Here is an 11,795-nt window from a genome sequence, read left to right as displayed (position 1 = left end):
CGTCCAAGAGAAAAAAGAACACTTTACCGTCTCCTCCCCGGCGACCCCCTCGCGCCGCCGCCGCCACCTTCGCGCCAGCCGGCGGACCTCCTCTAGTCGTTGTCCCGCCCAGCGCGTTCCACCGATTTCAGCGCCCCGCATTGCTGCTAGGGTTGGCTGGACTGGCCGGCCGATCGCTCCGCTGCACGGCCCGCGTTCGCGAGCGCCGGACCCCGCCCGGCGACCTTCTGACCCGGCGCGCTCGGCCCAGCTTTTCTGTTCCGCCGCCGCCGCACCAGGCACGCGCTCCGAGGTATGTGCCCCTAGAATGGCGTCCGCTCTGCTTCGCGCGTGCTCGTTCCAGTGGAAGCTCCAACCCCTGAGCTCCGTCGTATTCCAGAGAATGAACAATTAATGCATGCAGGGACGCATCAGGAGTTGGGAAGCAAGATCCGGCGAAGAGCACCTCCTGATCGGTTGCTCTCAACCGGCAGCCCGGGCAGTTCGGAGTGACCCGCGGCCATGAGCGGCGGCAACGGCGGCGGAGGAAGCCCCAACAACTCGGAATGGCGCTTCAACCAAACACTCCGCAACGTGCAAGGGTCAGTCAGTCCCCTCCTCTATCAGAACTTCCCTACTATCGTTTTTTTTTTTTGGATATGTGCAGTCAGTGGTCTAATCATGATTTAACAGCTTCTGGAGTAAAATTTTAGTTTAAATAATGTTGGCTACTGGCCATTGATACAATGTTTCCGTCTAAATTTTATTCCACGATCATAATTAGAGATATGGCGTGCTGTTTGCTAGCTATTGTGAAATTGGTCTGTTCATAATCTTATTTCTATTTTTTTTGTCCCCAAATTTTGCCAGTATGCTCAAAGGACGGAGCTTTCCTGGGAAGGTTTTGCTAACCCGAAGATCCGAGCCGCTTTCACCTCCAGAATACTCCCCACGCTCTGAGAATGATCGCTATGATTTTGAACAAAATGAGGGATCACAGGAGGTAATGTGGCGTTTGCTGGCATTGTTTTTGACATGTGAGTATCGCAGATTGAAACTGATAAAAATCTACTTGTTCAGGCAGAACGGCAAGCATCTGGAAGCACAACCGATAACCTAAATACTAAGAAATCAATTTCACCATCAACAAGTAGCGTCAATTCATTGCCAGATGCCCAAGGAATAGTTTCTGGGGCTAGAGCAACAGATTCTGCAAGAATTACAAAATTCACAGCTGAACTCTCTAGGCCAGCTGTTATATTAGGTATGCATATTTTCTATGTTGGACTATTCAATCAGTTGTTGAGTGTGTAACAATTTGGATTTGGCAATCAACATGCAAGTTATTTCCTAGTTAAAAAAAATGATTATTAGGTAAACCCTGAACTCAAGCACCCACCCTTGCATGTACAAAATCCAGTCTCTATATACATCTAGAAGCTGTCACATCATTGAATGCAACCCAAATGGAGAAGGCTGCAGATTTTTCCCTAGAGCGACAATCTAAATCTAGTTATAGCCTCTAAAGTTTATGATAGTTATGTTTCTCACTTCTGGTTCTGTTGATGTTCTCAATTTAAACTTTTTTACAATCATGGGAAATTTTCTCAGATGCTGAGAAAGTATTAAGTTTCAGTTTGTTACTCAGTGAACTTGTGGCATTAGTTTGAAAGGTAGTCAGTAATTAATTCTTTAATTTAGTCATGGTTAAAGAGCATGATTTGTTTCTACATTTCAGGTTCCATTCTGCTTGGGTTCTATATAAATTGTATACTCGTACAGTATTATGATCTATTTATATTAAATTAGCTTGTCGAGATTTCATTTCTCATACATTGTTCTTACTTGACTACTTAGATAAATTGCGTGAACTATCTTGGAGTGGTGTGCCCCCTTATATGCGACCTAACATATGGAGGCTTCTTTTGGTGAGTAGACATTTGACATGTTTATTATGAGATGATGTATCCTCTTTCCAGTGTGGTGTTTCAGTATTGAATTTAATATCAGCTGGCTACAGGGATATGCACCTCCCAATGCGGATAGAAGAGAGGGTGTTCTAACGAGGAAAAGACTTGAGTATGTAGAATGCGTTTCTCAATACTATGATATTGATGACACTGATCGCTCAGATGAAGAGATTAACATGCTTCGCCAGGTAACATCAAGGCTTCAATCTGCCTCATCAGGATTGCCCCCAATTTTTAGTTAAATCCACTATTTTAAACTCGCATGATGTCCTGTAGATTGCTGTTGACTGCCCAAGAACTGTCCCGGATGTTACCTTTTTCCAAGACCCTCAGATCCAGAAGTCTTTGGAGCGCATTTTATATACGTGGTGAGGAACTGCACTTTGCTGGTTCATCTGGATTCATCAACAAAATGCACCTATAATTGTTTTAGCATGCATTCTGACTGGTTCCGCTGAAAATACTACTCCCTCCAATCCATAATAATTTGAACTAAACCCCTGACACTTATTATGGATCGGAGGGAGTAGCTTTTATTTACTTCCTCATAGTTTGCAATTGCCAGCATGCGTTATGGTGGGAAACTGGACCTCTGTTTCCGCCACAATAAAAAATTATTTGTTCTTCACTATTAGTTGATTCATGTATGCCTTATTTGCAGGGCCATCCGGCACCCAGCTAGTGGTTATGTCCAAGGAATAAATGACCTTCTTACACCGTTCTTGATTGTGTTCTTGTCGGAGCACTTGGAAGGCAATATGGACACTTGGTCTATGGAAAAGCTTTCTTTGCAGGACGTTTCTAACATAGAAGCAGACTGCTATTGGTGTCTCTCAAAGTTCCTCGACGGCATGCAGGACCATTACACCTTTGCGCAACCAGGAATACAACGCCTTGTATTCAGGTTGAAAGAGTTGGTTCATCGGATAGATGGTAATGTTCCACTGATTAACATATATGATGGCTTTTCCTTCTATAATTCAGTGTACTGTAGTAAAGGACTAAGGAGTTATAGGACATTAGGAGCATTGCAAGGAAAATAATAACAGTATTTAACTATTTATGGTGTCATTAAATTTTGCATGACTTTGGATCTGCTGGTAATACTTGAAAGTTTCGTTAAATATTTGAAATACTGATTTTTTCCACCAACATCTTGGTGGTAATACAGAATCTTTATCGAAGCACATAGAGGAACAAGGATTGGAGTTCCTTCAGTTCGCCTTTCGGTGGTTCAATTGTCTTTTGATACGCGAGGTTAGTCTAATCAAGGTCCATTGTTTTTGTGGTCTGCACATTCATGTTGCTTAATATCTTACACCATCGTAGGTCCCTTTCCATCTCGTGACACGCTTGTGGGATACATATCTTGCTGAAGGGGATTATCTACCAGATTTTCTCGTGTACATATCAGCTAGTTTTTTGTTAACAGTAAGTTAAAGTACCTCCATGCTTTGTCCCGATTTGCAGCTGTGCAGGTCGTTCCTCTTTTCACTGTGTGCACTCCAGCTTATGACCTTTTGACGAAAGATCCTGCTTGTTTAGTAAACATTAATTTTACATCAGCTAGTTTTTTTGTTAACAGTAAGTTTAAGTACCTCCATGCTTTGTACTGATTTGCAGCTGTGCAGATCGTTCCTTTTTTAACTGTGTGCACTCCAGCTTATGACTTTTGACAAGTTATCCTGCTTGTTTAGTAAATCATTAATTTTACAACAGTGTCTAAGCCTTAGAGAGTGATGTTTTCTTTCGCTCTTTCTTCCCCAGTGGTCAGAGAAGCTGCAGAAACTAGATTTTCAAGAGATGGTCATGTTCCTCCAGCACCTCCCGACCAGGAACTGGGCGCACCATGAGCTCGAGATGGTCCTCTCCAGAGCATATATGTGGCATACAATGTTCAAAAGCTCGCCCAGTCATCTCGCCAGCTAGGAGTCTAGGACGACATCGTGGCTGTCGATTATATGTGGAAGCAGGTCCCTGCTTCCGTTGTAGACTCACATATTCCATTCAGGGAGGAACCTTGTATGTTTGTTTTGAGTAATGGATTATCATATAGCTCCAATTTGTATATCTTGTTTGCGAAATTACTCAGTGGTAATGAATAGATGACATTGGATTTTGACGACCTAATTTTGTTGCTTACAAATGGGCAACGTCCTACTGTTATATTGGAAACTGGCAAATTCCTGATTGATTATTCTGTGACAGTTCAGACAATACCTTTCCAGTTTCTGCCAGTGATATGTATATGCTTCCTGTTTGTTTTTACTACCTGCCAACTTGCCCTGAATCTAATTTGGATCCTACCGGCATTCCCTGAGTGACGAGGGAACACCTCGGCAATGCCTACGTATTGTAGACTAGGGTTTTCGGGAAGAGCGACGATGGAGATTCCGGGAACGAGATTAGGCACACGACGTACCCAGCTTCGGGTCCCCTCGGTGGAGGATCCCTACGTGCTGCTAGCAATCTACTATATGATCATAAGTATGTTTACGTGGTGCCGCCGTAGGCGGAGCTATGTTGTCTATCTGTTGTCCCCCTTATTTCGGGTGCCCTGGCTAGCTTTATATATGCAACCAGCCTAGGGTTTTACAAGAGTCCTAGTCGACTACTTCTTCGGGTTGCCTTGTTGGGCCTTCTTCATATTGGGCCGAGCCAAATCAGGTATATTAATAATGGGTACCCGAAGGGTATGCCCATGTCAGTAGCCCCCGAGTTTATAGGGAAGTCGAAGACTTGCGTAGAAACTCCAAGCATAACCATCTCCGAAGTCGAAGAAATACAAGGCGAGGTCCATGTCGTAGATCATGTGTAGCGTAGATGATGTCGACGATTCTTGAAATTATCGGGTGCGCGGCAGCGCTCCCGATGGGAGTAGCCCCCGAGTCTATGGGCAAGTGCTTGCACTTAGGCATAGACTCAAATTGTACTACTCGATGAAGAACTTAACTATATTTCTGGAGGACTTGATGAAATCCATGTACTCCCGATGGGAGTAGGCTCCACTCGAGTCGTAGAATCGAGTTGAGTCTACAAACGTTGATTGTCATAGATGTTGTCGAAGTTATTTTTCTATCGGGTGCGCGACCAGCGCTCCCGATGGGAGTAGCCCCCGAGGCTATAGCCAAGTGTTTGCACTTGGGTGTAGGCTCAACTTGATTGTAATTGACTCCACAATTTTTCCTCTTTCTTATCGGGAGGGTGAACAATACTCTCGATAAGAGTAGCCCCCGAGCCTATGAGCAGGTGCTTGCACCTAGGCATAGGCTCAAGTTGTACTACTCGATAAACAACTTGGTGCGCCCCTCTTTTTATCGACTCCGGGCCGTTGCTATTTTTATTTGACATCCATATCTATATTGTACAGGGATAATGGTAATTGGGGCTAGTTCATCCGACGGATCGGGTACTAGTTAACTGCTCTAGTGGCAATCCGCAAAAACCTACTTCAAGATCACGTCCCCGGACATGATCCCGGGATACCGGTGTAAACTTCGACAGGTGCCGCTTAAGGTCTTACCATTCTATCGAGTCCCGACTCATATTTATCGGGTACCTAACGCGTCCGTTAGGATTTTTCTTCGTATCTGTTGATACGGATAAAAGTAGCAGAGCGCAGTCTTTGGCGATGCCACGCCCAGCAGAACGGATCTGGGGTCTTACCTTCGCAAAGTTTTGCGGCATTCAGAGATTATTCGCGACTTTGGCGCTCTGAGAATATTTTGTCAAGTGCCTTGTTCGGCTGATGCAATGACCCATTTTGCGGGTTCTTCTATATTTTTCTCTCGGGCTTGATGAGATAGCCGAATATATTAGTTCTTCTATATTGTCGTCAGGCATATCGCCGATGCTCTTGCTCAGAACAAATAACGAGTTAATGGACCCGAAGATTTGTCCATCCTCTTTTTTTTTACTCCTTTTTTTTTTTGGTTTCTCCTTGATGATAATTTCGTCGAGATCCTTCCTCAGGAAAATTTCTTCGGGTCCTCCTTGAGGACAATTCTTCGGGTCCTCTTTGAGGACAATTCTTCGGGACTTCCTTGAAGATAATTTTTCGGGACCTCCTTGAAGATAATTTTTTCGGGACCTCCTTGAAGATAATTCTTCGGGACCTCCTTGAAGATAATTCTTCGGGTTCCTCCTTGAGGATAATTTTTCGGGTTCTCCCTGAGGAAAATTCTTCGGGTTCCTCCTTGAGGATAATTTTTCGGGTTCTCCCTGAGGAAAATTCTTCGGGTTCCTCCTTGAGGATAATTTTTCGGGTTCTCCCTGAGGAAAATTCTTCGGGTTCCTCCTTGAGGATAATTTTTCGGGTTCCTCCTTCAGAAAAAATTTCGTCGGGTCCTCGTCCTCTCTTGAATAAGATTTCGTCGGGTTCTCTTTTGAAGACAATTTCGTCGGGTTCCCTCAAGATTTCGTCGGGTACCTCCCTGAAGATAATTTCTTTGAAATTTGCTTTCTCCCGCACAAATAAACAAACTTTTTCTATCTTTTCCTTGACTCTCTTTTTCGCATGCGGTGTCAGATGCTCAGATTCGATGATATGTAAAATGAATATATGCCGCGCAGCCCCCGAGTGTCGGGTGCAACGAAAGTAAATGATAATCAACTTTGTACAAAATAAAAGAACACTTAGCTTTTTGGTCACGACGAAGTCGATGCATGATGAAGTCTTCGAGTGTAGATAAGAAATCTAGCCAAAGTAGAAACCGCATATTTGCGAAAGTGGATGCCACAAAATTGTTGATGAAGAGATAGCCGAAACCCTGAGCACTGCTGGGGTGATGTCATGATTGTTGCTTAGACGCCGTGTCACCGTTGTTACTCGGGGCGAAGTCGTTGTCGAGCCCCCGAGTATTATCCGTGTCGCCGAAAGAAGGCATTTAAGGATGCAATATTGAAGATGAAGTCCGAGATGAAGTACTTGAGATGAATCCATATAAAAGATTACACCATCATATATTGAGGATGAATCCGCCGATATCATAGAGGATGAATCCATTGACCCGAAGAATCCAAGTAATAACCATGAAAGATGAATCCGTTGATATCATAGAAGATGAATCCATTGACCCGAAGAATCCAAGAATAACCATGAAAGATGAATCCGTTGATATCATAGATGATGAATCCATTGGAGCCGTAGAAAATAATTCCAGTAATAACCATAGAAGATGAATCCATTGACCCGGAAGCTCATCGGGTAGTATTATATTAGAGAAAACCAATGATAACCTTATAAGATGAATCCGACGAAGACAAAATCCAAGTAAGTCGAAGAAGATGAATCCACCGAGCCGAAGAAGATAATTTCACTAAGCCGAAAAAAATTAATCCACCGAGCCGAAGAGAATAATTTCACCGAACCGGAGAAAATAATTCCACCGAACCGGAGAAAATAATTCCACTCGAACCCGAGAAGATTTATCCAGAGCCGAAGAAAATAAATCCACCAAGTAACCGAGTATATTTTGTGTTAACGAAGTAATGACACAGCCCCCAGTGTTGGGTGTATTTGCTTTAATATTGTAATGGTACAGCCTCCGAGTATTCGGGTATGGCGAAAGTAAATAATAATCAACCCTTGGAAGAGGAACACTTAGCTTTTTTTATCGGATCGGCGGAGCCAACGTGAAAGCAGGTCGTTCGGTAGATACTGTCGATGTAGTCGCGCGGCGCCTGGCTGAAAGTAGTCGATGAAGAGGACGCAACCGATGTAACGGATCCACGACCACGTGGTGATTTCACGGCGGTGAAGTAGTCGAAGCTTATTCCGATCCGTAATTGTATTGAAGCGAAAAAATTCTGCGCGCAAGTTATAGCACGAGCCGAAAAAATATTTGGCTAAATAAATTTTACGAATAGTAATTCATGAAAATATAACACCTGATGACGCTTGTATTGGGTGGTGAATCCATAGAAGATGAAGATGCCGGGGCGGATTTCTGCCTGTTGCGGACCCGCCGGAGTATTGGATAAAAACTTCGCCTTATGTAAGTAGCTGCCGAAGGTTGGCTAATATTTGCTCAAGCTGGAGATGAAACGGATCCTAATACCACGTTTGCTTTGGTCCATAAATTATGCTCCCGCATGTAGATAGAAAAATCAACGTGTTAGATAAAATAATAAACATTGCTTTCAAGATAAAAAGGAGTACGATCAGCTGCCCCTGGCGTGGCTTTGGTCCTGGCCGATTCCACGATTTCTTTCGGCTTTGGTCCTGGACGGCTCCACGCTTTCTGTCGTATTGCGTGATAGATGCATGTGCTTCCCGTGCCATGCGATGCTAGTTGCTGGCAGCGTGTCTAACTCGCATGGCTCAGCTATCGAAGTTGCAGCTGGAACCCGAGAGATCGCACGACACACGAGTTGTCGATGAAGCTTGAGCGCGTTGAAGTAGAAAAATCGCCAGATGTCATCCGGCTCGCGTTGATGATGATGGATCTCGCCCGGATAACGAAATCCAGATCGTCGTAATTCCCACAGACGGCGCCAATTGACGAGGGAACACCTCGGCAATGCCTACGTATTGTAGACTAGGGTTTTCGGGAAGAGCGACGATGGAGATTCCGGGAACGAGATTAGGCACACGACGTACCCAGCTTCGGGTCCCCTCGGTGGAGGATCCCTACGTGCTGCTAGCAATCTACTATATGATCATAAGTATGTTTACGTGGTGCCGCCGTAGGCGTGAGCTATGTTGTCTATCCGTTGTCCCCCTTATTTCGGGTGCTCTGGCTAGCTTTATATATGCAACCAGCACTAGGGTTTTACAAGAGTCCTAGTCGACTACTTCTTCGGGTTGCCTTGTTGGGCCTTCTTCATATTGGGCCGAGCCAAATCAGGTATATTAATAATGGGTACCCGAAGGGTATGCCCATGTCACTGAGGCTGAATTTTGAATCTGTTAAGTCTGAACTGTTAGCTATCGTTCCAATCCCATGTTGGGACTTGAGCACTTATATTTCTTGACGAGAAGACTGAAAAATAAATTTACTACAGCATGAGTGAAACTACCACAATCCAAACATGTAAAAATGGAGCCTTAACGAGTATCTTTACCCCCCAAAAAAACGAGTATCTGAAACCCTGTATAGGCCAAGAAGGGGCAGAACTGAGCAACAAAAAACTGATACAAACTACACAGAGGCTGGTGTGGAAGTAGAGCGTCCATCTGTGTACGCTGAAAATCTTCCCGCTATCTCGAGTGTAGCATATGCCAGCATCATAGTTTCTAGTCTCTAATCCCCTGATTGCTGCAACATGGACCAAGAACGAAGCTGGTGCAAAAATAAGAAGATGACCTACAACAGATTAGAAATTTATTTTTCTTTTCTCTACAAGAATTATGTAAAAAAAAACAATTTTCAGATTCCTAATAGTTAAAGTAAAATCATCATGAACATAAAATCTCTGGTCTGTATAGTCTATGCAAACTGTAGATCATACTAACCTAGGAAAATCTGTAATATACAATAGTATTAAAAACATATATTTTGTTCTAAATTCAACTGCATCCTTATTACGAATAAAAAAAATTATATCATGGGGGAGTGCTTTTTTGAGATCATGAAAGGATCACCCTCAAGTCCTGATGTATCTTGCAATGCTACAAGAGGCGCAGAAGCAGAATTTTATTCAAACTTCGTGAAGGCTTGGGCCAAACGACATACACCAGACAACAATCGGGGAACCTCGATTGCCATCAGTTGCACGACAAACTGTTTTTCTAAAGAACATACACAAATTCACAAACATTGAGCAATTGAGATAGCAGTAGAAATTTAGTTCTGATCTGAGTGGAAGTGGTTGACGAACTCAAAGAAATTACAGTAGAAATAATATGTGCAAAAAGTACACCATATGGAACTGAGATATTTAATGGCAGTTTGGACAATGTTACATATGCATGGAGAGGAAGAAAGAACACAGGGGCATCAGTCAGAAGAAAGAAAAGAACATAAAGAGGATGAAGAAGAAGAAATTAGAGACAGGAGGCATGGCAGGATGAGTTGAAGGCTCTTGTTAGCTAGCCTAGCCGGTCTAGTCGGTTGTGATGTGTACTCCGATGACGATGACGAAGAGCGCGACGAGCGCGAAGTAGATGATGGCGTGGACGAGGATGGACATGGCGCTGGTGTGCATGTTGCCGAACTCGACGAAGTGGTGCTTCCCGGGTAGCTGCAGCAGCAGCCCCGGCGACAGCAGCACGAACAGCACCACCGCGATCACCACCGGACCCCAGTCCGACATCCTCTTTCCTCTTCTTGTTCTCCTCCGACGACGGCGACGAGCACGACGAGGAGGAAGTAATGGAGCAGAGGAGAGCAGGGGAGGATGGTGTGATTGTGGAGGCAAGGAAGTGGTGGAGAAGTGGAGGGAAAAGGTGTGATGGAAGGAGGGGGATTCTGCCTTTCGGTTCGGTTGGTGACGTCTCGCTTTCCATCGTTACCTCTTGCGACCACATCCAGCTCTAGCTAGCTACTCCGGTCATCCTTCTCCAGTCACACGTTCTGCATTGCAGTTGCTTCTGAAAATAAATCATTTTTAATTGTAAACTATACTGTTAATTCCTTGAATGAGATATCTTCCTTGTTTTGCCTATTTGATTAGCTAGCTGATTCGACCCAAGAACATTCATGTTTCTTCAATATAATGATGAGCTTGTTGGTAAACAGACAGGCAGATCGACGGTGAGAGTGATGTATGTGGACACCTCTCTTCCTTTGTGTTTGTGGGAGTGAATGGTGATGTCAACTGCCAAGCAAACGCTTATTGCGTGACTAGTCCTGTCCTCCTACTTCCTTCGTTGCTTATTGTCATTTCTGACCCAAGACTGCTTAATTCAGATTTGCAGTGATGATCAATCAATTACGGTAGCTGATCCAATTCAAAACTAACAAATTCATGTGGTAGAGTGCATCCTGGATATGTGGAGGCCGGGTGTAAACTTGTATCGCCTTGATGCGACACAATGAGTCTGATAAGGGAAAAATAATCAAGAAGCTGGTAGTCAAATTCTGAGCATATTCTATCTGAATCTAGAATGCAATTCAGTGGGGAAATAAGATGACTCGCAGAGTTTCTGGCCGTGGCTGCGTTGCATACTTCGTTTTCCATCAATCAGGTGAAAAGAAGTGGTAGAGGATGAAAGAACAAAATATGTAGAGGATACGCAACACATAAAGTCACGCACACAGACATCGTGGTAGCTCATCTGGTCCTGGGCAATGGTATGGCGCTGCTACCTGCTTCTCCTTTCTTCTAGCCAGCACACCAATTTCACCGATTTCGATGCCTTGATTCGCTGCAACCATTCAAGCCTCAAACAAGATATAGTGGATATACACATCCGTACACGCGTGAACAGTATCGTTCGACATGAAAAATAGAAACCAGTGACGAGTTACACAGCAAAATTTAATAAGTTGAATTATTGACCAGTTCTCCTTGTTTCCGTTCCTGCTCTATGGTCATATGGGCTTTGATTTCCTCTTGTACCCAGATTCAGTTAGGCCGATCTGCGGAGATTTCTTAAATCCAGCCATTCTTATGCATATATTCAATGTTTTCCTATATCGTGGAGGGCTAGCTAACGGAGTGCGTTTAGACATGTTGATTCCTGCTTAGCCTTTCTCTACAGGACGAAAACGATTAAATCATGGGTTGTACTGCTAGTTGCTTTCGGGCTCCGGTCAGCTGCCTTCCCAGGCTGGTGCATGTATCAGGTTTTGGGAATTGTCTTCAGACGCTGGCCCAGTTGTTAGGTTCCTTGTGTTTGGGTTTGCTTTGTATCCAATGTTAGACACCCTGCTTAATATCCTGGGTTGGAATATAAGGGGT

The 11,795-nt window shown here is 44.0% G+C and overlaps 2 protein-coding genes across 2 annotated transcripts; one reads left to right on the top strand and one right to left on the bottom strand.

Moving 5' to 3' along the window:
* The first annotated feature begins 473 nt into the window (after nt 1–473).
* On the top strand, nt 474–4,217 carry LOC124652969 (GTPase-activating protein gyp1-like). Its single transcript, XM_047192021.1, has 10 exons — nt 474–581; nt 850–982; nt 1,060–1,243; nt 1,837–1,907; nt 2,000–2,137; nt 2,226–2,317; nt 2,611–2,882; nt 3,121–3,206; nt 3,279–3,380; nt 3,717–4,217. Exons 1-10 carry the CDS (start codon nt 502–504, stop codon nt 3,876–3,878), a joined length of 1,320 nt encoding a protein of 439 aa, XP_047047977.1. The 5' UTR covers nt 474–501; the 3' UTR covers nt 3,879–4,217.
* Nucleotides 4,218–9,814: 5,597 nt separating this feature from the next.
* LOC124652826 lies at nt 9,815–10,280 on the bottom strand. The gene has a single exon (XM_047191868.1). It carries the CDS (start codon nt 10,203–10,205, stop codon nt 9,996–9,998), a length of 210 nt encoding a protein of 69 aa, XP_047047824.1. The 5' UTR covers nt 10,206–10,280; the 3' UTR covers nt 9,815–9,995.
* Between the last annotated feature and the right edge of the window lie 1,515 nt (nt 10,281–11,795).

Source organism: Lolium rigidum, chromosome 5 (genome assembly GCF_022539505.1).
Source record: "Lolium rigidum isolate FL_2022 chromosome 5, APGP_CSIRO_Lrig_0.1, whole genome shotgun sequence".
In the NCBI taxonomy this organism is placed as follows: domain Eukaryota; kingdom Viridiplantae; phylum Streptophyta; class Magnoliopsida; order Poales; family Poaceae; genus Lolium; species Lolium rigidum.
The sequence above is the reverse complement of the archived record's forward strand: the minus strand, read 5'-3'. Positions and strand labels throughout refer to the sequence as shown.